The 25,888-nt window shown below is 60.9% G+C and overlaps 6 protein-coding genes across 8 annotated transcripts; 3 read left to right on the forward strand and 3 right to left on the reverse strand.

Moving 5' to 3' along the window:
- Positions 1 to 109: 109 nt before the first annotated feature.
- Positions 110 to 7,591, forward strand: BICDL2 (BICD family like cargo adaptor 2). Its single transcript, XM_025877363.2, has 10 exons — positions 110 to 268; positions 1,538 to 1,833; positions 4,111 to 4,326; positions 4,465 to 4,581; positions 4,658 to 4,804; positions 5,663 to 5,854; positions 5,958 to 6,107; positions 6,550 to 6,680; positions 6,906 to 7,026; positions 7,115 to 7,591. Exons 2-10 carry the CDS (start codon positions 1,552 to 1,554, stop codon positions 7,274 to 7,276), a joined length of 1,518 nt encoding a protein of 505 aa, XP_025733148.1. The 5' UTR covers positions 110 to 268; positions 1,538 to 1,551; the 3' UTR covers positions 7,277 to 7,591.
- A 35-nt stretch (positions 7,592 to 7,626) lies between these two features.
- THOC6 (THO complex subunit 6) lies at positions 7,627 to 10,446 on the reverse strand. Its single transcript, XM_025877408.2, has 13 exons — positions 10,308 to 10,446; positions 9,616 to 9,731; positions 9,445 to 9,509; positions 9,251 to 9,354; positions 9,129 to 9,166; positions 8,997 to 9,045; positions 8,802 to 8,873; positions 8,606 to 8,708; positions 8,466 to 8,515; positions 8,310 to 8,372; positions 8,101 to 8,211; positions 7,880 to 8,014; positions 7,627 to 7,800 (listed from the first exon to the last, which is right to left on the reverse strand). The coding sequence occupies exons 1-13, from the start codon at positions 10,344 to 10,346 to the stop codon at positions 7,720 to 7,722; spliced, it is 1,026 nt and encodes a 341-aa protein (XP_025733193.1). The 5' UTR covers positions 10,347 to 10,446; the 3' UTR covers positions 7,627 to 7,719.
- A 179-nt stretch (positions 10,447 to 10,625) lies between these two features.
- On the forward strand, positions 10,626 to 12,052 carry HCFC1R1 (host cell factor C1 regulator 1). 2 transcript variants are annotated; one of them, XM_025877410.2, is made up of 4 exons: positions 10,626 to 10,848; positions 11,147 to 11,203; positions 11,316 to 11,444; positions 11,681 to 12,052. In XM_025877410.2, the coding sequence occupies exons 1-4, from the start codon at positions 10,754 to 10,756 to the stop codon at positions 11,814 to 11,816; spliced, it is 417 nt and encodes a 138-aa protein (XP_025733195.1). In that variant the 5' UTR covers positions 10,626 to 10,753; the 3' UTR covers positions 11,817 to 12,052. The 2 variants fall into 2 exon arrangements, with proteins under 2 accessions (XP_025733195.1, XP_025733196.1); XM_025877411.2 differs by lacking the exon at positions 11,147 to 11,203.
- A 242-nt stretch (positions 12,053 to 12,294) lies between these two features.
- TNFRSF12A (TNF receptor superfamily member 12A) lies at positions 12,295 to 14,382 on the reverse strand. The gene is made up of 4 exons (XM_025877413.2): positions 14,226 to 14,382; positions 13,367 to 13,471; positions 12,986 to 13,120; positions 12,295 to 12,902 (listed from the first exon to the last, which is right to left on the reverse strand). The coding sequence occupies exons 1-4, from the start codon at positions 14,317 to 14,319 to the stop codon at positions 12,847 to 12,849; spliced, it is 390 nt and encodes a 129-aa protein (XP_025733198.1). The 5' UTR covers positions 14,320 to 14,382; the 3' UTR covers positions 12,295 to 12,846.
- An 814-nt stretch (positions 14,383 to 15,196) lies between these two features.
- CLDN6 (claudin 6) lies at positions 15,197 to 18,361 on the forward strand. Of its 2 annotated transcripts, none has more exons than XM_073900283.1 (2): positions 15,197 to 15,375; positions 17,096 to 18,361. In XM_073900283.1, the coding sequence occupies exon 2, from the start codon at positions 17,124 to 17,126 to the stop codon at positions 17,787 to 17,789; it is 666 nt and encodes a 221-aa protein (XP_073756384.1). In that variant the 5' UTR covers positions 15,197 to 15,375; positions 17,096 to 17,123; the 3' UTR covers positions 17,790 to 18,361. The 2 variants fall into 2 exon arrangements, with proteins under 2 accessions (XP_073756384.1, XP_025733139.1); XM_025877354.2 differs by having other exon boundaries at positions 15,355 to 15,375; positions 17,101 to 18,361.
- Positions 18,362 to 18,957: 596 nt separating this feature from the next.
- On the reverse strand, positions 18,958 to 20,374 carry CLDN9 (claudin 9). The gene has a single exon (XM_025877421.2). The coding sequence runs from the start codon at positions 19,741 to 19,743 to the stop codon at positions 19,090 to 19,092; it is 654 nt and encodes a 217-aa protein (XP_025733206.1). The 5' UTR covers positions 19,744 to 20,374; the 3' UTR covers positions 18,958 to 19,089.
- Between the last annotated feature and the right edge of the window lie 5,514 nt (positions 20,375 to 25,888).

Here is a 25,888-nt window from a genome sequence, read left to right on the forward strand (position 1 = left end):
GTCTGTGCTCAGCGTCACCTGCACCCAGCAGGTGCTCAATTAATGGGGCCCATGGTTTCTGACGGCAGCAAGATGGGTCGGTGCCGCAGAGCTGGGTGGAGGCGACTCTTCTTCAGCCCCGCCGGGCCATTCCGGCCGCCAGGGGGCGCCCCAGTCCCGCCCGCGGCACCGCCCCCTCACCTGCGCCGGCCGGGCACCTGGCGCCGCCTCCGGAAGAGGGGATCGGGGACCGCGGGGACCTTGGAGGGAGCCCGGCCGGCGTCGGCGGGTGAGAACCTGGGGGGCGCCCGAGGACAGGGGCCGTTGGAGCTTCGGGCAGGACAGGGTCGGGGCGAGCGGGCGCCGGGGGTGGGGTGGTCGGGCCTGACTCCTGGGGCCGGCAAGCGGGGGGCACGGGCAGGAAAGTAGGTGGTCGCTGACCTTCGGACCCCTGGGGCCGGGGGGGGGGGTCGAGGGCCTGGGAGCCCAGACGCCTGGGTCGAGGTCCTAAACAGCAGCTCGGTGCGAGGAGGGGCGAGGAAGCGGGAGGAGGAAGAGGGGCGCCCCCGGGTCTCCAGAGCGGGGTCGAGCCCACAGGGGCCCGCAGGGGCCACCTCAGGGAGACTCTGGGTCCCCGCTGTGCTGGGACAACCTCGACAACTGGGTCCTGCGGATAGGGCTGGGCTTGGACACCTCGGGAGGAAGAGACAGGTGTGTGTGTGCGTGTGCACGTGTGTGTGTAAGGGGTGGGGGGACCTCCAGAGGGCTGGAGGTGGGGAGGGTGCCAGCGAAGTATGGTGTGTCTCCTCCTTCTGAGCCCCTGAATGGCCGGGTCCTAAGCAGCCCTAGGAGAGCGCCACCAGGCTCCCATCCCCAGGGGCGGGCAGGGAAGTAAACAGAAACCTGGAGTGGCCGGGCGCAGTCTGCTGGCACAACCTGTTACCTGGCCCTGCCCTGGGCCTGACCCGGGGCCCCTGGGGAAGTGGGGCCAACACTCCAGAATGGGAGGACTGGATCTGGGCACCTGAGTTCCAAGGGGACCAAAACACTTGGATCTTGAGAAAAGAGGAAAGCAAGCACCAGGATACCTGGGAGGGCAGGGGGCCGGGGACCTGGGCTTCTGGAAGAGGAGGGGTCCGCACACCTAAATTCCCAAGGCCTGTATTCTTGGGAGGAGAAGGGACTGAGCTCATCTTGAGTCCTGAGTCTCTTAGAACTTGTTTTCTAGGAAGAGTTTCCCGGCTGGTGAGGGACTGGGAGCCAGAACAGCGAAGGTGTGGGCCGTGGGGGGCACTGTCAGTAGTGGGGGGCACCTGCGGTCCTGGGGCACTGGGGCAACGGCAGCTCATTTCCTTGTGCTCCCTGCCTCAGTTTACCCTGGGGACATTAACGGAGCTGGGTGGCCAAGACACAGATCATTAACTCTGCCTGGCCCAGGGAGGCTTTGGCTGCAGGACTGAGAGGGCCAGATGTTGACCAGCAGGGGGCAAGTCCCAACGGGCTGCAGAACAGAGTGTGCAGCACCTGCCTCTCCCCATTGACGCACCTGTGCCCACAGATGCTGCAGGCGCCATGAGCTCCCCACAAGGACCAAGCTTCCTGTCGGGGCTGCTCTCTGGAGGTGCCTCCCCCAGTGGCAATGAGGGCTTCTTCCCCTTTGTGCTGGAAAGGCGGGACTCATTCCTGGGAGGGGGCCCAGGGCCCGGGGAGCCCGAGGACCTGGCCCTACAGCTGCAGCAGAAGGAGAAGGACCTGCTGTTGGCCGCGGAGCTTGGCAAGATGCTTCTGGAGCGCAACGAGGAGCTACAGCGGCAGCTGGAGACACTGAGCGCCCAGCACTCTGAGCGTGAGGAAGTGAGCTGGCGGCATGGGGCAGGGGTGGGACAGGGGACAGGGTGAACAGACGGAGGACAGGTAGGAGGATCCACGTGGGTGGGCAGGTGGGAGACAGGTGGGCAGGGGGAGGAAAGCCAGGCAGGGGGATGGCCCAGGCTTGCTGGTGGTTAAGAACAGGGGCTCTGAGGACAAGTCGAGATCTGGGTTTAGACCTCTGCCTGGCTGTGTGACCCTGGGCCAGCCACTGGCCTTCTCTGAATCTTGGGTCTGGCTCCTTGGCAGGATGGCGCAAGCCCAGCCAGGTGTTATCGGGTTTCTCCTCCCTGCCTTGCTCTGGGCTCAGCCCTTTCCGTGCATTATCTCCATCAATTCTCACCTAATCCTGGGAGGTAGAAGAATTCCCCCCTCTGTCCAGGCTGTCTTCAGCCACACAGTCATTCCAAGGGTCACATCTGGCCCCCTAGACACCCTGGACACCACTGACTCCAGCATCCGTATAGCCCCAACCACTGCCCCGAGATGGGGAGCTTATGCCCCTCACTTCCTCCCCGGGCCACCTAATGGGCATCTCAACATAAGTGGCGCTCTTGACTCTGACCCCATCACTGGTGGTCCTCATCCCGGCTTCCCATCTTCTCAGGACCAGAGCCCGAGCATCTCATGACCTCTCTCCTCCCACGTGTGCAAGCCCTGTGGATTTCACCTCTAAACTAGATCCCGAACCCACCCGCTTCCCGTGGTCTCTGCAGCCTCCAAGCTGGCCTCCCAACAGCACCTCTGCCCCAGCCCCACAGCCGCCTCCTCACTCATCCGCAGCTTCCACTCCCGCCCCCTGCAACCCATTCTCCATGCTCCATTCTAGGGCAGCCGGAGGGATCTTCAAGAATTGCAAATCGGATCATTTCAGTCCTTGCCTAAAATCCCCCAACGGCTCGCTATCACACTTACAATGACACTGAGACTCTTCACCAGGGCCCGGAAGTCCCCACGCGAGGGCCTCAGCTGGCCACACAGCCATCCTCCCCTAGGACCTCTTTTCAGTTCCTTGAGTAACCCACGTGTGTTCCCTCAGGACCTTTGCACTTGCCAATCCTTGGTGTAGCCCTCTTCCTTCCTACGCTTTAGGTGTGAATTCAAACATCACTTTCTCTTTAAAGGACCCCCCAACGTACCCCACTCTTCTTCATCGGAGTTTCTTTACAGCCCTTACATTCCCTCTGAAATGACAAAGTTCGAGCATGTGTCCATTTGCCTGTGACTCTCTGGAGTCTAAGCTGCTGGAGGCTGGGAACTTGGTGGTCTCGCGTACTGCACATAGCCAGACCCCACAACAGGAGGAGCTCAGGAGGTACTGGACGGATGGCTAGGTGTGGCTGGAACCCGGAGATATTAAGGGACCTGTCTAATCACAAAGCAGCAGCAGGGCAGGGCATCAGCCAGGACAATTGGACCCTGAACCTGGGGATTTAATCCGAGAGCTGTGTTGCCCCCACGATATTTGGTTAAGAGTTTGGCCACCTGGGTTGGAATCTTTGCCTCACTGATTTACTGTGTGTCCTCGGGCCAGGCATTTAACTTCTCTGAGCTCCAGGTTACTCATATATAAAATAAGTACATTAACAATTCTAACTGTGGTTGATTAAATGAAATGGTACCAGGAAAGCGCTAGCACAGGGCCTGGCAGGAGTACCTGCTGATATTTGGAACAGCATATGGTTAGCACCGTCTTCCTGCTTTGAGAGTTTATAGAGAGTAGGGGCGAGAAGCTGGCCCCCCGACTTGCCTGCCTCCCCAAGCTGGGCACCTGGGTGTGCCAAGAGCGTCCCCCTGCTGGTTGGACAGGTTTTGGGGAGGGCACGCAGAGGCGCGAGGCCCAGGTGGGGCTGGCCAGGGTTAATTAGAGGGAGCTGGCCCAGAGGAGCTGGGGGAGAGGGGCTGAGCGGAGGCTGAACCTCCAGAGCCCCTGGAACATCGGTTGGCGAGGCCATGGGCCGGGGCTTAAATTCTGCCAGACTCAGGCGCCAAAAACGGCGCCTGCGACTTCGGGTCCAGAAGCCCGGGCAGCAGACAGAGGTGAGAGGCCATCAGGGAGCCCCACTCTCCTCCGGTCCCAGGTCAGCTCCTCCTGCCTGACCTGGTAACCTCTCCACTCCCCCTCGCCTCCAAGGCTCTGGTTTTCATTCTCTGCCTGCTTCTCCCTCTTGCTTCCACGCCTGTCTCAGACCCACCTAGACCCCTTTTGCGTCTGTGCGTGTGTTCACTCCAGCCTCACCCCCTCTGTCCCGGCCCCCACAGCGGCTGCAGCAGGAGAACCATGAACTCCGCCGGGGCCTGGCAGCACGGGGCGCAGAATGGGAGGCCAGAGCTGTGGAGCTGGAGGGGGACGTGGAGGCCCTGCGGGCCCAGCTGGGAGAGCAGCGCGCCGAGCAGCAGGGCAGTGGGCGTGAGCGGGCGCGGGCCCTCAGTGAGCTCAGCGAGCAGAACCTCCGGCTCAGCCAGCAGCTGGCCCAGGTGGGAGAACCGACTCTGTGTCCCCGGCAGAATGAGGGCGGATGCCTGTGTCCCAGTGTGGGGGTGGGTGCACTGGGCTTGGGGTCAAGGTTTAGGGCCAGCTGAGGGCTCCACTGCCTCCCCCCCACCAACCCACAGGCCTCCCAGACCGAGCAGGAGCTGCAGAGAGAACTGGATGGCCTCCGGGGGCAGTGCCAGGCTCAGGTCCTGGCAGGAGCAGAGCTGAGGACGCAGCTGGAGAGTCTGCAGGGGGAGGTGAGAGCCAGCTGGGGCTGAGGGCGATCCGGGGCTGGCCCAGCACCTCCCCTCCAGCTCTGAGGTCTCTCCCCAGAACCAGATGCTGCAGAGCCGCCGGCAGGACCTGGAGGCCCAGATCCGAGGCCTGCGTGAGGAGGTGGAGAAGGGCCAGGGCAGGCTACAGGCTACCCACGAGGAGCTGCTGCTACTGAGGCGGGAGAAGCGGGAGCATAGCCTGGAGGTGACCAGTGGGATGAGGGTGTGGGGGGTGCATCTGGCCAGGGCATGGGCCACTGCCTTGGGACTTCCTGGGAAATGAGGCCAGAGAGGGATCCTGGGGAGCCCCAGAAGCTGGGCCAAGAGAGCATGGGCATTAGCTCAAGGGCAAGTGGGAGCCTAGGAAGGTGACTGAGCCGGGGTGGTCTGCCTTTAGAGTCTGGCAGTTAGGAGGCCAGGGGGTACGCTGAAGCCAGAGATGATGGGTGCTTGGACCAGGTCTGGGGCAGTGGAGATGAACAAAAGGAAATGACAAGAGGCACCATGGCCTGATATTTGAGATCTCAGAATCTTGCACTTTGTGGTGAAGTAATGTGGGCCCTTATCCCAACACGCCTTCTTACTATTGTGGGACGCCCAGCCTCAATTTCCTTGTCTGTGAGAGGGGATGGGAATGGTAGAGAGCCGTGGTGAAGGTGAGGCACTCAGCACAGCGCGGGCTTAAAAGGAAGGATCAATAAACGCTGGATGACGGCATTAAGGAGTAGCAGGCCGACCGGTCGGGGAAGGGGGCGGGGCTCCGCCAGGTGACCTGATGGGGTGGGGCTGGAGGTGGGGGTGATGGGAAACTTTAAAGCCAGGGCACCTGTCCGCGCCCTGCTTTATAGACGAGGAAGTTGGTATCTGACGAGGGGAACTGCGCGGCCCAAGGCCGCCCAGCGATCTGGGGGTGGGAGCAGGATCCCTGGGGTGCTCCGACGCGCAGGACTGCCGGGCTCTGGGTGGCGCGCCGGCGCCCCCTGTAGGCCGGCGGCGGGATGAAGGCGCCTGGCGCACCTAGCTGACTGCCCACGCTTCTGTCCTTCTGTCTGTCCCTCCGCAGCTGGAACGCGCGCGCTCCGAGGCCGGGGAGGCATTGAGTGCGCTGCGGAGGCTGCAGAGGCGCGTCTCGGAGCTGGAGGAGGAGTCGCGCCTTCAGGACGCCGATGTGTCGGTAGCCTCACTGCAGTCGGAGCTTGCTCACAGCTTCGACGGCGACCAGGACCAGAAAGCGGACGGACGCAGGGACGCCCCGGTGAGCTCGCGGCCCACTAGCCCCCACGTGCCATGCAGACTCCGCCGCTCTTCCTTTTCCCAGGAGGTCCGACACCTCACTGACCGATTCCTTTGGCGAACAGAACACTCGGTCCCCTGAGATCCAAGAGGCGTTCAGCCACCAGCCTTCACCCCAAGAGGAGAGCCTGGAGCCTCCCAAGAAGCGAGCATCTCTGAGGCTAGGGGAGATACTAGAGGAGAAGGAGGCCGAAGTGGCCCGGCTGCAGGATGAGGTGTGGGAGTGGGAGCATAGCGCTGGATGTAGACCCCCTCCCAAGGCCAGTTTCTCTTGCCCATCTACACCTCTGAGATTTTGCGCACTAATTCCCCCTCTAGCTGGATCTATCTTCATCCCAACAAACTTGTCATGCTTCAAGAACCAGCCTGTACGCCCCACCTCTTCCAGGAAGTCTTCCTGGTTCGCATCCCCCCCCCCTTAGTGGCACCTCCTAGTGCTTCTCCCAGCACCCTTTCTGCAGGCTTATACCACCCATCCGGCCCTGCCCCCACCCCATCCTGCACCAGCCTAGGGGCTCAGAAGATTCATCTCCAGCACAGGCCGCGGCTGCCCCGAGTGTTTGTGGAGCAGGCAGGGGAGGGCCTAGAGACCTGAAGCCCTGGTTGCTGGGAGATCTAGAGGCCTACCTGCCTCTCTTCACCTTCCCCTGCCCACAGATCACGCTGCAGCGGGCCGAGTTACAGTCCCTGCGGGAGGAGCTGCAAAGGCAGAAGGAGTTGAGGACACAGGAAGACCCCGAGGAGACCCTTAGCAGCGCCCTCTCGGATCGGGATGAAGCTGTGAACAAGTGAGCTTCTCCCACCATCCAACATAGCCCCGATGGGACTACAGGGTACCCTAGGCCTTCGATTCCCCCACACGTGATATAATTATCCCCACCCACCAGGAGCCCTCCAACCTTGCTTCCAGTGTTAGCGGCACCACTCCCGTCCGGGTCCGGCAGCGTCCCGCCACCCCCGCTCGCTGAGGCCCGAGGGCCCTAGGACCCACTCTCTGCCCCTCTTGCCTGCAGGGCGCTGGAACTGTCCCTGGAACTCAGCCGCGTCTCTCTGGAGCGGGACTCACTCTCCCGGGAGCTGCTTCGCACTATCCGCCAGAAGGTGGCGCTGACGCAAGAGCTGGAGGCCTGGCAGGTGAGGGGCGGGGGCCTGAGGGGGCGGGGCCGGAAGGGGCGGGGCCAGCGCGCTGACTCCCTCCTCCCGCCGGCTGCCGGGCCCGCAGGACGACATGCAGGTGGTGATCGGCAAGCAGCTGCGCTCGCAGCGCCAGAAGGAGCTGAGTGCGGCCGAATCTGCCCCGCGTCGCGCCGCCCCGCGCTTCTCGCTGCGCCTGGGCCCTGGGTCCGCCGGCGGCTTCCTGAGCAATCTCTTCCGAAGGACCTGAAGGCTGGGCGAAGGGGGCCGCCCATGACCTCTGGCTCACTTTCCTCTTCTGCCCAGTGTAGGACCAGGGCCCTGATTGTCTTCCAGAGGGGGCTGGTGCCCTCCCTGCCCCGGGAAGCTGGGCAAAGGCTCAATGGGAGCAGGGGCCAGCTTTGGGGGCCAAGGGCCCCAGGTGGGTGGCGGGGCAGGTGAGGCACAGCTGAGTTTTGAATTTATATAGACCTATATTTTCTAAGCACCCTGGGCCTGACATGCTCCAGGGCAGAGATGGGGGTGGGTATTTATGTATCAAGATCAAACAGAGTAATATATAAAAATCATTACACCGACTTGGCCTCCATTCTTGGGAAGTACATGAATGGAAAAATAGCCTGAAAATTTATTTATTAAAAAAAAGAAAAAAAGCACTCCAAATCCCCGGGATGGAAGAGGTGTTGCCAGAGGTCAGAAGGACAAGGAGAAGGCGCGGTAGCCCAGATTGGTGAAGACATCCACCCGGCAGCTGTTACCTGCGGCTGTCAGGACCTGGAGGCAAGAGGGGGGGTGACTGGCCTGTCCACACATGTGGCCCCCCCGGACCCCCGCAGCCCCTTGCAGGACCCACCTTGCACTCAGGTGCTGCTGGCTGCTGGTTGAGACTGAGGCTAAGCAGCCCTGGGGAGGAGCCAGGCACCTGGGCCTTGAGCTCCCCACTCAGCTGCCACTGGTTGACACAGCGGCCCTGGCCAGCAGACAGAATCTGTGGAGGACAGGGAGGGGGGTTGGGGGTCAGGACTGGAGAGGGGAACTGGGCAAAGGTGGCAGAAGCAAGATAGAGGGCCTCACCAGGTCCTGGTAGAAGGTGACGTGTTTCTGTGGCGCCCGCATGGGGAAAATGGTGGTGGGTGTGGAGGATCGGAGGTGCCAGAGGGTGAGTGCTGGGCCGCCTCCACAGACCTGGGCAGAAAGGTGGGGATCCCCAGCCACTGTGAGCTCAGGCCCTCAGCTGGCAGGGCCCAGAGCGGTCACCCCATTCTGCACCTCGCCCTGCTCACCATCCAGTCAGAGTCAGTTGCCAAACATCCGATCCAACGCCCATTGTGGGGTCTCGAGCACTCCTAGGGGGAAGGACGGGAAGAGAGGAGGAGATGAAGATACAGGGGATGCCTAGAGAGGTGAAAGGGAGGACAGGGCATGGCGCACGCCCTCACCTCATGCTTATACACCTCGATGGTCTGGACTTCCTTGGCTGTGCGGAGGTCTGTGGGGGCAGAACCATGAGAAGAGCCCGGCTGGCCCCAGTCTCCCTCGCCACCATCTCATCTTTCCCTCCAACCGGACACCAACTTACCCCAAAGTCTCACAGCTCCATCCTCGCCACCCGAAAGCACTTCAGGGCTCCGCTCCCGCAGTGCCAGGCAGTGGATATAGTCCGTGTGGCCCCGGAGGGCCCGCTGCAGGACGAGGGCCGCTGTCAGGAGGAGATCCAGGAAGAATGCCCCTACTCCCATCCAGCCCTGACCACCCCAGCTCCACGGCTTGCTCACTGTGAAAGCCCCAGTCTCGAGATCCATCGTATGCAACTGACAATCTCCCCCTGCCAGGATGAGAGAATTCTCCTACAGAAGAAGGCAGGGTGGAATCGCAAGTCAACGTCGAATCAGGACAGGAAGAGGGGAAAGGCTTTTAAGTTTGGACCAAGAACAGGGCAGAGTAGAGCCCCAGTCACAAAGGGATCAGACCTTGGGGACAAGAAGCAAAGCATTGATCTCAGGCACTTCTAGGCTGGTCCTGGGAGAGAGAAAGCGAGGTCAGCTCTGATGAGGCAGTACCTTCACCCCCAAGTACCTTCTGCCCACATGGCCCTAGCTCACCTGTATGGGGGCTGACGCCGCCACAGCTCCTTACAGCCCTTCATGGAGGGAAACACTGGATGATGTCAGAGGCTCTTTGGGACCGGGAACCCCAGCCCGTCCCCCAGTTCCGCAATCCTTACCTTCTTGAGGATCTCTGCCCAAAGCCAGGCCTTCACCTCCCCATCCCCAGCACTGAGCAGATGTCGATCAGTGGAGACCATGCTGTAGACAGGCCCATCATGGGCTACATGGAAATATAGAACCTGAGTGACCCTGTCCTGTTCCCCTCCCCTACTCGGGGGTTCTCTAAGCCAGACTCAATGACTGCACCCACCTTGGAATGTGACCACGGGCTTCTTACTTTCTTCTTTGGCCTCAGAGCTCAAAGCAGCAGACAAGCTGAAGGGAGGGGGGAGGGCAGCCTGATAGTCAGAAGCAGGGGGCATCAGTCCCAGGGGGCACAAGTGCTAGAGCTACCAGGTGGTGGGAGCAGGGGTGAGGGTACCTGAAGATGGCTATCTGCCCATAATTGTTGCCAGCCGCCAGGAACTTCCCGCAGGGTGAGACGCTCTGGGAGAAAATGGTCATGTGGAGCCGCTGCAGGGCCTGAAACACTTCCATCTGTGGGGAGAGGCTGCATGGAGGCTACCTGGGACATTTAGGACCTGCGAGTCACACTCCTTCCCGCTTCCCCTGCCGCCTGTCCGGCCTCTCACTGCCCAGATCGCTCAGCCATCCTTTGAGGCGGACCACCAAGTGGGTGCCTGCCCATTGAGTCCCAGGGCTTGCTCCAAGAACAGGGTGAGGAAGGGGGCACCTGAGGCATGACGTCTATCGGGACCTTGAGCAAGCACCCAACCTGGCCTCCAAGGTTCCTCAAGTGTCAAATGGAGCTCACGGGAGACTCTGTCACAGGTGTCTGAACTCCTGTATCGAGCTTCGCATACAGCTGCCTCATATTAAGTACTTAAAAAGTGGCTCCATTACTCCAGTACAGAAAAACTTACTGACTTCTCATCCCTACCCCCCCTACTTTCACGTTAGGCCCCTAAGGTCTTGCTGTGTTACCCTCCCGCTCCCGGGTCACAGTCCGAGTCCCACGCAAAACAGAGCTCAGGACACGACTCCTTGCCGCCCCTTCCGAACCCGGCATGGACTACAAACCCCAGAATGCACCGTGCACCACGCCCGTCTCACCTGACCCAGCGGTACGGCGTGTGGCACAGCTCGCTCCATGTGGAGAACTACAAATCCCAGAGCGCTCAGCGCGACGCAGCTTCACCAGTCTGGACGTGCCCGCGAGGGTTCCTCTTTGGGGCACCGCACAGCCCCAACACCGCCAGCCGGCCCGGCGCGAAGGCGGCCGCCGAGTATTATCCAGAGTCTCAGGATCCCACGTGAGCGCCGCGAAGATCGCCAACAAGAAGGAGCGCCCACCGCAGCCCCGCTACGCCAGATCCCCTCCCCCACCTCGCCGAGCCCACCGGCCTTCTAGCCCCGCGTCGCTCGTTTTCCGCGCCTGCGCAGAACCTCGGCGCCGCGCGCGCGCGCCTAAAGCCACGCCCCTCCCGCTGGACCACGCCTTCTGAGGCTCCGCCCTCTCGGCCGGATCCCACCCTCTGCCTGCAGGACCCCGAACCCAAATGATCCTGCAGCAGCCCCTGGAACGAGGGCCCCCAGGTCGGGCCCAGCGCGACCCACGGGCCGCGTCAGGGACGCCCCGAGCCCAGGACGTGAGGTGTGTGTAAGGGCACTGGGTGGGCCTGGCCCAGGAGCCCAGGAGCTTTGGCTGTGGGCTCGGGGCTGGTCTGCAAGATGACACGCGGTGGGGCGAGTCGGCAGGGCTTGGGCATAAGCTGAGACTGGGCTGAGAGTTCTGAGGCAGGCTGCTGGCTAGGCTGGGAGATGGGGTGACTTAGGTGTCAGCTGAGACGGGTGGTCTGGGGACTTCCTGGCTTACACTGCAGGCACTGGAGAGCAGATCCTGGGGATGGGGCCAAGAGGGTGGGGTGCACCTGGCTTTCTTTTCTTCCCAGCTCCCCTCTCCGAGGAGCTGTGCCCATGAGCACCAAGCGGCGCCTGGAGGAGGAGCAGTGAGTTTGGGGGCAGGGAGGGACTCCCAACAAGACCTCTGTCACCTTAGGTCCCCATCGGACTGCCACCAATGTGAATATCCCAGCCTGCCTTTCTTCTGTCTCTCCCCAGGGAGCCCTTGCGAAAACAGTTCCTTTCTGAAGAGAACATGGCCACCCACTTCTCTCGACTCAGCCTGCACAATGACCACCCTTACTGCAGCCCCCCCATGGCTTTCCCCCCATCTCTGCCCCCACTCAGGTAGGCACCATCCACTGTCCACCGTCTGGGCCTTCTGGAGGATCACACCCCATCTTGGAGCCCGTCTCTAGGCCCTGCCTCATCCTGCTATTTTTAGCTTCTAGCCAACCTCTGTTGTTTCCCATCTTGGCTCCTTGGAAGGTGCTGGCAGCCCAAGAGCTCTTGGGGACCTGGACCTGGTGGGAGGTGGCTCTTCCAGGCCAGCCTCAGCCCCATGCTGTTATTTCCTTTTCCAGGAGCCCTTGCTCTGAGCTGCTTCTCTGGCGCTACCCTGGGAACCTGATCCCTGAGGCCCTCCGGCTGCTGAGGCTAGGGGACACCCCCACCCCCCACTACCCTGCAATCCAAGCTGGAGAGATAATGGAGCTCTGAGTGCTGGTGGGCAGTATCTCTGCCCACCTTCGTTCTTCCCCACAACAGAGAAGACCAGCATCCCCACTGAGGGACCAGCTGTCTTGAATATTCTCCAGACTAGGCCTCTGGGTCCCAGGACCTACCCTCAACAGAGGAGGACACTGAATCCCACAGAGCCCTGGGGTGGGAGGGACAGGAGCATGGGAAGGGAGGCATTCCCCCCAGAACTGAATAAAGATTGCTGAGCAAATGAAGGCTTCAGTCTGGAACCCTGAGGCCTTTGGGAAGGAAGGTGGGAAGGCTGGGGCGCTGGAAGCTTGGGGTTTCTCAGAATCTTCCCTGGAAAAAACGGTCAGGGGCCTGGCCAGGTCCTGGCAGGCTGGGCTCAGGCATTGAGAATGTGTGAGTCAGAGCCTCACCCCCACCCCCGCGGCTGACTCACTCCTCCCTCCAGCTCTGGGAAGTTGGGCTGGGGATCATGCCACTCTGCGAACCATTTAAAGTTAAAGATTCTTTTATTAATAAATTCTCCCTCCCTTCCAAACTCTTTCCCCAAAATAAATATTTCCCCCCCTTTGGGGGTTGGGGGGGACAGTGTCTTAGGGCCAGCCCCCCCTAGAGGGCCAGCCCCCTAGTGTTAGCAACAGGTCCCTAACCCCCCAGACAGAGACCCCATGCTGGAATTTCAGTACATCTGAGTGGGTGGGGCCTGGTGGTGTCTGGCCCTCAGGCCATGGGGGTGGAGGGAGGGACGCCTTGTGCAAACGCTGCGGTTCCTTAGTGTCATCTGTCTGGTGTGAGCCCGCGTGGGTCTCCTTTCCTGTCCTGGAGCCCGAGACAGGGCAGTCAGACACCTTGGAAGGCTCCTCTGAAGCCTGGGCCCAGGCCTTGGAGAGCTGATTCACCAGTCCCCCATCCCTCCACACCCCTGTGGTTGGAAGAGTCTGGCTCTGGCTGTGTCTCGGGTGAGGGAGCTGGCTCCAGAATGAATGAATGAATGAATGAATGGTGAGTGGGTGGGGCCTCCTGCTGGCAAGGGCTGTCACTGTCACTGGATCAGTGCCACACCAGGACAGCCCTCCCCGCCGGTCTCTTCGATGGGGGCTGCAAGATAAGAAGAGGCGTGGTCAAGAGCAGGGGAGATGTTGAGGAATGATGGGGGGGGTAGGCGGGCCTGGCTCACTTACTAGTAAACTTCTCTCTCCTGCGGCACCGTCTCCAGACCAAGAAGCCAGAAAGCAGTCCCAGCACGAGGGCTAGGCTCAGAGCACCCCCCAAGATGGGCCACAGCAGTGGGAAGGAGGCTGGAGGGGCCGCAGCGCCTGGGGGCAGGACTCCAAGTTAGACCTCGCCCCTCTCGGTACTAGCCCCGCCCCCTAGAACTGAGCCCCAAGCCTTTCCCCCACCTTGGCCCCTGCCCTGATCCGATCCCTTCCCCACCCCACCTCCCACCCCCCTTCCTGATTAATTCCCCGGATCTGAATTCCACTGCTCCCCTCTCCACCCCCGCAAACTCTCTCCTACTCTGGGGTCCGCTCGCCCCTGGTCCCTCCCCCCACCCCACTCACAGCCCAGGCAGAAGTCGCTGTGCGGTCGTGCCGGGCACGACGCGCAGTCCATGCACTTGTCGAGGTCCGCGCTCCAGGAGCTGCCGCGAGAGCAGGGGGTGGTGCCTGGGGAGGGGGCCGAGGGTCAGAGGCTGGGGCGGGGCACGGCTATTCTGGGGGCTGAGGTCAGGGTCGGCCGGCTCGAATAACGTGAGTCACCGGCGCCCTTCCCCCGCATTCCTCACAGGTGACCGCACGGCCCGACCGGGACTCAGCAGCGTGGGGGAAAGGGGGGCCTAGCGCGGGACGCTGTGGGGGGGGGTATCAGGTCCCCACACCACCACCCCCCGCAGCCGGCGGGTGACTCACTCCTGGGCACCGGGCCCGACCCCAGTCCCTCCCCCCGCATAGCTGGGCACTGAAGTCACCGGATGGAAGGGGGCACCCCACATGGTATAGGGGGTGCAGACCCCCGTGCCCTCGATACCACCCCCCCCGAGACTCTTCGGTCACTGCGGCCAGACAGACTAGGTACTGAACAGGATGGGGGCGTGCCTTCTCACCGAACGAGACATCCCGCCCTCAAACTTTCTCCCTCCACTTCCGAGTCTGGACTTATTAGGACAAAAGCCGCCCCTCCATTTGAACAGGGGGGAAACTGAGGCCGGGACTGCGGATGAAGTTCGGAGCGGGATGAACCTCTCCCGGCCAGGGAGCGCGGTGTCTGGAAACCACCTAACCCCGAATCCCCGTGTCCGCCTAGTTCCCCCTAGTTCGGCCCCGTTCTCTGGGTCCCCAATGCCGGCTCCCCGATCCCCGGCGAGAGGCTCCCCGGGCCCCCGCGGCCTCCCGCCCAGCCCGGGCCCCGCGCCCGGCGTACCTGGCACTCGCTCCCCGACAGCCGCGCCCAGCAGCGCCAGCCCGAGCCCTAGCACGAGGAGCCGCGGCAGCGGACGCAGTGGACCGGGAACCATTGTGCGCGTCCCGCGGCCGTGGCCGTCTGAGCCTGCCGCGCGCGGGCCGGGGCGGACAGCGGCGGCCCCGCCTCCGCCCCCGCCTTCCGGGGCGGCTCCCTCGGCTCGGCCCGCCCCGCCACCGGCTCTTGAACGCCCCGCCCCGCCTGGCCCGCTAAGTTCAGTCATTCGCTCAACAAGCACAAACTCGGTGCGCCAGCGGCTGGGACCCCGCAGGGACGCAGACCTGGCCCTGTCCTGTGGATGCTGAAGTCCGGGAAGTTGGGGGTGGGAATCAGACACGAACAACCCATCTCAAAGATAACTGCAGCTGCAGCTTTCCGAAGGGAAAAAGAAGGAGGGGAAATCGGAGGGAGAGATGAACCATGAGAGACTATGGACTCTGAGAAACAAACTGAGGGTTTTAGAGGGGAGGGGGGGTGGGGGGATGGGCTAGCCCGGTGATGGGTATTAAGGAGGGCACGTACTGCATGGAGCACTGGGTGTTATACGAAAACAACGAATCGTGGATCACTACATCAAAAACGAATGATGTATGGTGACTAACATAATAAAATAAAATGTAAAAAAAAAATAACTGCAGTTTTCTTAAGGGCCCCGGGATATAATGATAACGACATAACAAATAATAATAATAAGTCTTTAATTTCTTCCTTAGGACATAGCTACACAGTAAAATGTGGGCTTGTTGTCTCCGATTGTTCCGAGTATGAAACTGAAGGTTGGGAAGGTTAGGTGAGTTCCCAGGGTCACAGCACTAGTAAGTAGCGGAGTCAGGAGTCAAGCTCTGGCCCAATGCCCTGTGCCCTGACCCACTGAGGGCCAGCGTTAGCCAGCTGAGGTCCCAGCGCCCGGGCCACATGCGGGAGCAGCGGCCCCAGGCTCGAGCGACCCCAGCTGACGAGGTTGGGATTTGCGCGCCCGCGGCCTGGAATGGGGTCTCTGCCCCTCCCCGGGGCGGTGGTCCAGTGACGTCACAGCCTATTTAAGACCCCCGCCTCCGCCCCTGTCCGCACACTCTGCGGTTCCTACGAAGCCCTGTGGTCTTCTTCGCAGGTGAGCCTGGGGGAAATGCCAGTGTTGGAGGGGAAGAGGCGGACTCCACGAGGAGTGGGGTGCAGGGGGCGTGGCGGCGTGGGTGGGGGTGCGTCTAGAGAACTTGGACTCACCTGGGTGGGGGGGGCCACCGGGGCACAGCCCCTGGGCGGGGGTCTGCACCGAAGCCGCGGAGAGCTGATCAGGTCCTTCTGCAGCCGCGGAAGGGTCAAACGCCCCTCCCCCTCCCCCGGGACAAAGGCACCGAAACCCGGGCGCCCTTCCCCCACCTGCGCTGCTCTCTGGGGCGGGGCTCCCCTCCCCCTAATCTACCGGAGCGGACCCTGCTGATACCGCCGCCATTAAGCCCTTCCCGCAGCGCGGCTCACAGGCCGGGGGCCTGCGGACCCTTCTTCGGGCCGGACTCAGAAGGGAACTAGGGATCGAAAGCAGGAGGGGGCGCCCTCGGACCAAGCCGGCCCCGTGGTGTGCGGAAAGAGAAGTGGTCGAGGGCAGGGGTAGGGTCTTGGAGCGGAGAGGTGCCGGGTGCCTGGGCCGGCGCTAACACGACTAGAGGCGTGGAGGGCCGACACCGGCGTTGGGATGAGCGCGGGCTGGGCGGTCCGGTCCGATCTCCCCTGAGGTCTTTAGCGCCGCCAGGTATGGGCGGGATGCAAATGAGGAGTGCACGGTCTGTCCTCTGGCCACGCTACTGGGGCTGGTGCTAAATTCAGGTCCAGATCGTGTGCGGGAACTTTGGGTAATGGAGAGCACCAACAGGACCCCGAACAGAACTGACCCCCGAAGCGAGCCACAACACTAAGTGGGATGTGAAGGGAGACAAGTGAGGGGCCGGAGCTGCTGTTGAGGGGCCGGTTCACTGGACACACTCCAAGGGTTTAGGTCCTTTTAGGGGAATTGAGTCCTGAGAGGTTGGCATTTTGAGCAAGAAGGCACAAGAAAATGTCCCCAACCTTGGAGGTATGTTCAGTGTGACCCTAAGGGAGGGCAGAAGAGCAGGACCCAGTGGGGCAGCAGGTAGCCATGAAGAAGAAGTGCTTTTGGGTGAGAAGGTGGTATTTTTTTTTTTCTTCTTCATTTCTCCTGCCCTCTGGAGTTTGACTGCTGCTGGGCTGGGCCAAGTAGGGCCAGGCAAGGCCACAGATGAAGGACCACCTGAGATACAAATGTCATTACCCTCCTGGGGGTATGGAACCAGGTTGGGGTGAGGGGTTTGGACACTGCTATTGGGTGGTGGGAGGAAGCTTGGATCTCTAATCTTGATGTTGAAACTGACAGGTTTTGAGCTTGAAACTCATGGCTAGAGCCAACCCACCATCTGTGTGCCCCAAGGAGGCCATCTGGAAATTGCCGTCTGGTTTTGTTTTGTTTGTTTTTGCTACTTTGCTGTCTGATAAAATGTATGCAAAGTAGCTGGGGCGGTAGACTAGCATCAGTATAGGCTTTATGTCTCATTTGCACTCAGCAGCCAGGACTGGGTCGCTTACTTACTCGCTCTTGTTAAGTCAAGACAATCACATAATCAAGGAAAAAATTACATGCTCAGACATCAAGTGTTCGTTTTGCCCATGACAAAATGAGGCTTGGGAGGAGTTCCCTGTCCATGGTGTACTGACTCCCTGGGTTCATACTCTCGCTGCCCTGTGTGGTGGCTAGAGCTCATTGGGAACAAAGGGTCTGGACCAGCCTGTCTTCACATTAGTCTGCTTCTGTCCCCCAGTGCAGCTCCTCTCAACTTCAACTTTGCCATGGCTTCCGCTGGTCTGCAAATCCTGGGGATCATCCTGACACTGCTTGGCTGGGTGAATGCTCTGGTGTCCTGTGCCCTGCCCCTGTGGAAAGTGACCGCCTTCATCGGCAACAGCATCGTGGTGGCCCAGGTGGTGTGGGAGGGGCTGTGGATGTCCTGCGTGGTGCAGAGCACAGGCCAGATGCAGTGCAAGGTGTACGACTCCCTGCTGGCGCTGCCCCAGGACCTGCAGGCCGCCCGCGCCCTCTGCGTCGTCGCCCTCCTCATGGCCCTGCTCGGGCTGCTGGTCTACCTCGCGGGAGCCAAGTGCACCACCTGCGTGGAGGACAAGGACTCCAAAGCCCGTCTGGTGCTAGTCTCTGGGATCATCTTTGTCATCTCAGGGGTCCTGATCCTCATCCCCATCTGCTGGACGGCTCACGCCATCATCCGGGACTTCTACAACCCCCTGGTGTCGGACGCCCAAAAGCGGGAGCTGGGGGCCTCCCTCTACTTGGGCTGGGCGGCCTCTGGTCTTTTGTTGCTGGGCGGGGGGCTGCTGTGCTGTACCTGCCCCTCTGGGGGGTCCCGGGGCTCGAACCATTATATGGCCCGATACTCAGCATCAGCCGCACATGCCACCTCTCAGGGGGCCCCTGAGTACCCCACTAAGAATTATGTCTAAATCTGTTAGGGGAGTGGAGACTCCCTCGACAGTGGAGCCTAGCCCCCTGAGCTGGAGACATGGAGATGGTAATCCAGACAGCTTGGGGGCTGTTTTTATCTTTTTTGCTTTTTGGAGGAGGGAAATTTTTAAAGTTCATTTGAAAACCTAACCAAGGAACCCAAGTCTCTCCTGGGCTCTGCTGTCGGTATTTCTCACCTCTGGATGATGGAGCCAAGGAGGTGATACTTCACAGATTCTAGATCTTTCTCCACCCTGGACATCCCCATCTGGGAGGCCAACCCGGAGCTGTGAGCCAACATAAGGCTGCCTGCTGTTGAGGTGCTTTCAGCCTGTCCCTGAGTCCCTCCTTACCGGTCAGGCCTCTGGAACCCCTGCGGGCTCTTGAGCCTCAGGGATGATAAATCACCAAAGAACTGCCCGCCTCCAAGTCTTCTGACCTCTGGCTCCTCCATCTTGAGTCCCGAGTCCTGTCCTGGCTGTGCTGTAGACCCCCCCCACCCCGATCCTCTCGCCTTCAACCCCTGCACACTTCTGCCACACCTCCCCCCATACACACTCACCAGTTTTTCCTAAATAAACCATGTCTTATTTTGTTGCTTGCCTTGGGTGTTGCTGGGGGTCTGCTGGGGGCCAGCCTGGCAGGGGGAGGAGGGGAGCACCAAGGGGCTCACCTTCCTTATCCTTGTGCCTCACATGGCAAGTGAGGGTCCACACTGGACAGGTCTTGGAGCAGGCCTGGGACTGACAGCCCCAGGGAAGGCCGCCTGGTCTTCCCTGCCCAACCACAGATCAGAAGAGCCAAGGTACAAATTCTGTTTATTCCCAGCTAGCAGGTGGGCATAGAAGGTTGGGTGACAGACTGTGCCTCCTGGCCTGGACCTCTGGATGCAGGTGGTGGCCAAGCTGGAGAGGACCCACTGCAGGCAGGGGTCCCCTCCTTATTTTGGAGCCAAGGACCTGCTGCCTTTTGGGTGAAGCCCGGCCTCCTGGGACAGGAGTGGCCTCAGGAAGAAGACGGCCAGACTAAGTTGTGGACCGCAGAAGGAAGCAATTGTCCGGGAGAGGCAGGGGCAGGCCAGCACACCCATCAGCTCTGGCTCGGCCTGGGTGGAGGTAGCAGAAGGGCTCGCGGGGACCCCACTGAAGAGGTTCTGGACTCAGCCAGGCCCAATTGAAGCGTCTGGAAAATGGGTTTTGCCCCAGGGCAGGGGTTAGCAGTCGGTGGCAAGGGTCAGAGCAGGGCATCCTGCACAAGGTGAAGGCTCTGAGCAGCAGACTTCCAGGGACACTTTCCACCTCATACGTAGTCCCTCTTGTCCAGCCCAGATGCACCTGAGCGGGAGGGGATGGAGTAACCCAGCCTCGGTCCTCGGGGCCGGTCGATCTGGGGTGGAGGGCACGTGCAGCAGAGGAGGCCCCCCCCCAGCATGAGCAGGGCAGCAGCGGCCCAGCCCAGGTAGAGGGAGGCCCCCAGCTCCCGCTTGAGGGCCTCGGCCACCAGGGGGTTGTAGAAGTCCTGGATGATCGCATGCGCAGTCCAGCAGACCGGGATGAGCACCAGGATCCCCGAGAGGAGGAGGAGGACCCCTGCAGTGAGCATGATGCGGGCCTTGGCACCTTCATCCTCCACGCATGTGGTGCACTGGGCCCCAGTGATGGCCACCAGCAGCCCGAGCAGGGCCATGAGGAGGGCGACGACGCAGAGGGCGCGGGCGGCCTGCAGGTCCTGGGGCAGCGCCAGCAGGGAGTCGTACACCTTGCACTGCATCTGGCCTGTGCTCTGCACCACGCAGGACATCCACAGCCCCTCCCACACCACCTGGGCCACCACGATGCTGTTGCCGATGAAGGCGGTCACCTTCCACAGGGGCAGGGCACAGGACACCAGGGTGCCCAGCCAGCCCAGCACGGCCAGGGTCATGCCCAGGAGTTCAAGGCCAGTTGAAGCCATCTGTCCCCTCAGGTCTTCTTAACCCTAGACGGCCTGGTTGACTCACAGGGGTGGGTCCGATGCCGCTGGGTGGGGGTCTCGGTGCCCAGCACGAGGGAAAGACCGTGTCCTTGGCCAGGACTGTCCTCACATCTGTGGGCCTCTTGCAAAGCACCTCTCTTTGCGCCCCTCAAAGGTCTATCTCTGACCCCGACACGCACCAATCAATCTCACAGTCCTGCTCAGCAGAGTAGCAGTGTCCTCTCGAGGGTCCCGTTGGCTGCCAGACGCCCAGTGGCTGCCTCTCCTGCCACCCTGCAGTCACGTCCCGGCTGCCGCCCCTGTGGCCCAGCTTGCAAAGCCCCTCCTGGCCCACCTTCAGCTGAGAAGAGCCTTGTGCCGCCAGAGGCTCAGGCTCACACGGAGCAGCGCACCCTCTGTGGGTGTCACCCAGGGACTCGGCCGGCTCCCAGATACAGGCGGGGTTTTGAGGTGGAGGCGGGGGAGGGGCAGCAAAGCCGATGGGGAAGCGGAGCTACAGGGAGAAGGCGGGGCTGGGGGTGGGATGGGGAGCCTGGGAGGGGGTACCGCGACCGGATCGGGGAAGGAAAGAACCTCTGTGCCTGTGGAAATGCAGGGACAAAGGAAAGGGGAGACTGAGGACCAGCTGGGGAGCGGGGAATGGGGGCGTGATAGAGCTCTGGTAGGCTCGGCAAACGGAGGTTAAGCTGCCTCCCTGAGCCGCCGCCTCCTCCCCCAGCAACTCCTCCCTGTAAAAGCTTTTCCTTTCGCGTTGCAAACACACCCAGATCCCCCGGTATCGCACACCCCAACCCCGCTCATGTCCCCCTGCCCGCCCCAGGAACCCGATCTGTCTCCAGTCCCAGCCCAGTGGCCCTGGCTGCTCTCAAGGGAGGGGCCCCGCCTGCACCGTTCCCCAGGCAACAGGTGCCTGGCGCCCAGCTCAGGTGGCATCACCCAGGCAACGGCCTAAAAAGTTCCCCCCACACACACTTCTTCCTCCGCTCAGGTGTGCCCTTCCCAGCCCTGATACTGAAACTGAGGGCCGAGCTGAGCTGCCTCAGGTCTCTAGGGGCCAAGGGATAAAGAAAGAGTCTGTTGTGGAAGTAGGGGAGGGGCACACAGGGGCCTGTGGGCGAAGGGGGAAGGGTAGCAGAGACAGAAGCCCTGGATGGGGGTGAAGCGTCAGGACCCAAGTCTTTTCCATGAGGAGTAAGTGGTCACTCTGGAGGAGACCCCACGGAGGAGGGCAAGGGGGTGAAGCCCAGGTGAACCCTTCCTCACCGTCCTCAGGAACGGTGACTCCTCTTGTGGGGGACAACCTGGGACTCACACACTATAATCCAAATCCTGCCACCAACTAGGGACAGATCATGGGAGGTCAAGGTCCTTAACCTCCTCAGGTCAAAGCCCCTGTGAGAAACCTTATGGGACCCACAAACGTGGGCCCCTCATCCTGGGGGTCAAGAACTCCCTCAAGCCCCTTCCTGGGTGCTAGGAACTGAGGGAAAAGGAACGGGGGTGGGGGATGCTGATGAAAATTCCTTCCTTTCATACACTTTCCTGGGTGGCTGGCGAACCCTCTAAGGCAGAGCTGGGCCCCCATCTGGAAGAGCCTCTCACTTCCACACCTCTTCCTGAGGATGGCCCACGGCCTGTCTGCCCTATGAGGAGGCACTCCTTGATGGCCTGGGAGCTAACAGGGCCACTGGGGGCAGGCCTCGGAGCTGCCACCGCCCCCTCCCCTGCACACATGGTCACTCACTGCACCTCTCAAGGCCCTGGGAGTGGTGTGCACTGGGCGCCTCTTTGCCCGTTCAGTGGGGCTTAGTCTATAAGGGATTTTAACTTCAGATGGGTGCACTGCTTCTGGGAATGGGTTTTAGCACTTCTGGGAAGAGAGGTTTATACTTTCCACAAATTTGCAAAAGGGTCAGTGACCAAAAAAAGCTTGAGAGAACTGCTAAAATGGATACTGACGCCAGCACCCATGAGTGGGGCTGTAGGGTAGATTGCAGTGGCCTGGTGGACATGGCGGGGAGTGGGAAGGGGCCAGAGCCGGCCGCGGCTGGGCCAGCTGGCTGTGATGGGCCTGGGGAATCTAGGGGAAGTTTGTCCAGCTCATCCAGCCCCTGGGGCCCTAGATTTCATGGTCGGGAGGGGCGGCTGAGGAGAAGGGCAAATAGAGGCAAACCTCGGGGCCTGGAGGAATCCGGACACACAGGTTGAAGCAGTTGTCAGGAGGCAGCAGGGAGCCGGGGTCTGGGGCTCTGCGAGGGGCCCAGCAACCCTCCCACGGGGCCTCCCATCCTGGGCAGCCCAGCCCAGGGTCTTTTCTCTCTCTAGGCTCAGAGAAAGCCCTGGGCTTAATGAGACCAACTCATCCTGATTTGCCCAGAGAGCTGGTCAGCCTGCAGTCGGGCCTGGCACCAAGGACCCCTCAGTTCCACAGACAGGTCCAAACCCCCAGCGTTGTGACAGGACCAGTGGGGCGCCGCAGAGACCCTCACTGTTTTAGATCCCAATCCCTCTTGGGCTCAACATGTCAACACTCAAGCAGAGAAGACCTGCACACTGCCAGGGGTGGGCCGGCCACGTGGGAGGTTGTGCTCAGAGGCTGAAGACACCGCCCTTTCACCCCCAGACCAATCCGTACCAGAACTGTCTTGGTGGGGGCAGCTTGGGCTTCCTCCCACCTGTCTACTCTTTTCCCTCTTTATAAGACAAGGCACCCCCCACCCAAGGCCTTCAGGGAGGGTGAAAGTGGGGCAGGCCGTGCGAGAACAAGGAGAGGTCGAGAGGTCGCCAGGGCTGGTCAGAGGAACTGCCAGTAGGAGGGGTAAGCAGCGAGGGTGGATTCCCCGGGCAACCAGGCAGGACAGCCTTCCCACGCTCAGCCCTCCTTAGGCCCTCTCTTGGGTCCCCTGGTCCACCTGGACTCAGTGGGATCTGGGAACCAAAGGGTTAAAGGTGGGGCCCAGCGGGGACCATAAATGGGGCTGGAATGCCATTGATATGGAGAGGTGGGGACTCCCTCGGCGTGGTTACCACCTCAATGGCACTTTAACACGTCCGCTGGAATCCCCACCCCCACTGCCTCCGTCCAGGAAAGAGGTGGGGGAGGGAAACCTGCCCCAAGACACTACTGTGGAGGGAAACTGAGGCATGGGGGAAGGGAGGGCAGCCTCGCCCCGCTCACTGCTTCAGGGGGTGGCAGAACTGGACCTGAACTTTGTTCTCTGGGGGGGCAGTGGGGTGGGGCCACTCCGCCAGGACTGGGCTTAGACGGGGGAAGGGCAGAAGAGGGCTAACTCCAATCCCAACATCTACCACACTTTTCAAGAAAGGTATGGCCCAAAGACAAAGGAGGGGAACTGAAGGTCTGAGAGCCACCATGGTGCCAAGAAGAGTATGGGGTGGGCTTGGGGATGACACAACCCCAAGGGAGCATCAGCCTCTGCTTTGGGGAGGTGCCCAAGGCCCCAGACTTTATGGGTAGAGAAGCCAGATCCCCTGGCCCCTGAAACAAAAGGTGCAGATGAAACCCTGGGGTCCCATGATAGCTCTCTACCCCCATTTTACAGACAAGGAAACAAGCTCCAAGAGCAATGGGAACTTGGCCACAGGTCTTTGGGAGAAACAGGATAAGCCTGAAGGAGCCCCGGACCCTGACTTCAAGGCCCAGCACCCAGAGCCCAGTGCTGGAGGGTGAGCTGGGGCTCCTGGTGCCTCTTTCCCCAGAGGCAGCCCGGGAGCCCCCCACAGGCCACCCTACCCACATCTTGCCCTATTCCTCCCCACCCCCGACCCCACCTGCATTCCCTCCTTCCCCTGACTCCTCCAGGCGCCCTGCACCCTGTGCCCACTCTGCACCCTGTGCTGGGAAGCCTCTGCAGGGAACTGCATCTGGATCTGATTACACCAGGAGCCACCCCACCTCTGCTGCACCTTCCCTGTGTCTGTGTCCACCTGCTGTGGGCAGCCTAAGGGACGCTGCGTCAGACCTCGCTGGGCAGGTCACGAGCACAGTAACCTCAGCTGCCTCCTGGAGGGAGAAGTCTGCCTTGTTTACCTCCAGGGTCACTACAAGAATTTGCCCAGGCGGGGAGCACCCCACGCACCTTGGGGATCACCGTAGGGACTGACTTGGCACGAGAATATCTTGTTAACAGCACCATGGCCGTTTCACTCACAAACCTAGTCAGACTCTGTGGATCTGAGAGCAGTTAACTTTATTATCTGTCAGAACTGTCAGCTTTCACCTGGCCGCAGTTATTCATCTGGGGTTCAGAGGGTGGGGTCGCCCCTCACCTCACTGCTGTGATCTTTAAGTAAGAGCATGCGTCCAGTCTTGTCCTTCCTGTCGGGTCTGATTCTTAGCGGAGAGGAGTGAGGAGAGGAGAGCTGCAGGATGTAGAGGGGGTGCAGGAAGCAAGCTGGCAGGAATGGGAACTCGGCCAGAATTCAAGAAAGGGGACAGGGAGTCATTCAGGTACTTAGTGCCTTTGGCTCCCGCCGAAGGATGCAAGGGCACCCAAGGCTCCAGATCAGTAAGAGGGAGGGTGTCAAACACAGTGGTCAGGGAAGTTGGGAAGACAGCTCTGGAGGTGGGCCAGCCCCTCTTCGGGGTGGACACTACCTGTAATGATTGCATGGTGGCCCCCAACACTGGCCAGGTCTTAAGCCCTGGAACCTGCGAGTGTGGCTTTATTTGAAACCAGGGTCTTTGCAGTTGTAATTAAGATAAATTAAAAACCTCAAGATGAGATCATTCTGGATTCAGAGTGGGCCCTACACCCAATGACAGGTGTCAAAAGAGAGAAACAGGAAGATTTGAGACACACAGGGTAAGGTCGTATGAAGACGGAGGTGAGGCTGGAGGGACAAGGCTACAAGCCAAGGAACGCCAGGGGCCACCAGGAGCTCCAAGAGACTAAGGAGGATCATCCCCGAGAGCCTTGGGAGGAGAACAGCCCTGAATGCCTTGATTTTGGACTTCTGGTCTCCAGAACCTTGAGAGAATAAATTCCTTTTATTTTAAACTGCCCAGTTTGTGGTGATTTGCTACAGCAGTCACAGGAAATTCATATACTGCCTTTCTTGCTAGTGGGTCCCAGGCTCTCAGAGGTTGCCCAAGGTCAAGTTGGCTTCCTGATACCACTCTTGAGCTGTAGAAGAGCCCATTGAGATAGGACATCTGCCTGGTTACCTGAGCCCAAGCCACCTGAGTAACAAAGGGAACGTTTATTCTGGGTTGCACATGCTGGGGAGAGCCTGGCACAGTGGGGGTGGAGGCGAGGGCAAGCAAAGGTGAGGAGAGAATAGGGGCTTCCTTTCATGACTCACCTTGGGAGCTTTCCTGTCCCAGTGGGGAGGACGAAGCCCTTGCATGTGATGCTGCGGCTCTAGGGCCCAGTATCGGCCATCCGTCAGCACCCCTGTTCTTCCGGGGCACCCATGCCTGCAGAACCCTTGGATCTATTTCAGTTCAAAGTCTGACTCAAGACTTGGAAGGCCGCATGTGGGTTTCCCAGAAGCCATACATAGTGGGGAAGGGCCTTGTGATGGCACCCAAACCCTTCGTTTTATAGGGGAAAATGAGACATTTTTCGGACCCAGTCAGAGCGTTTCAAATCTTGTTTTCATTTCCTCAAGCCAAGCGCGGTGGGCGCCACCCCCGCCACGCCTGTCCCGACGGTTCTGATAAGCAGCCCACTTATCAGCACAGGGGATGAGTTACGTTCTCAAATAACCAGGCAAGAGGCTTGATGTAGGGCGGTAGGGGAAAATGGAATAAAGACCCTATTCTTAAAACGAATTTATTTTTAGACTTGCTGCTTCCACCCCAAAGCTGGGCCGCTCCCCTGACACTCCCTCCCTCTTGCCCATTCTGGGCTCTGACCCACGCTTTCTGAATCGCCAGTGGGGAAGGCGGTGAGGGCGCCCAGCCCGGGCTGCCTACTCACCCGCCCGCAGCCCCTCGGGAGCGACTGTCTCCGAAGGGCCGGGCGGTCAGCAGGGAGGCGACAGGAAGAGGTGCGGCGGCGGCGGCATTGGCGGCGGCGGCGGAGGGAAGGCGGGCAGCAACCAGGGGGCGCGGGGCGCGGGCGGCGCCAGCAGGCTGGAGGGCGAGGGCCGCGCGGGC

The sequence above is a fragment of the Callorhinus ursinus genome, unplaced genomic scaffold (genome assembly GCF_003265705.2).
Source record: "Callorhinus ursinus isolate GAN/ISIS: 27379988/994484 unplaced genomic scaffold, GSC_fseal_2.0 scaffold13, whole genome shotgun sequence".
In the NCBI taxonomy this organism is placed as follows: Eukaryota; Metazoa; Chordata; class Mammalia; order Carnivora; family Otariidae; genus Callorhinus; species Callorhinus ursinus.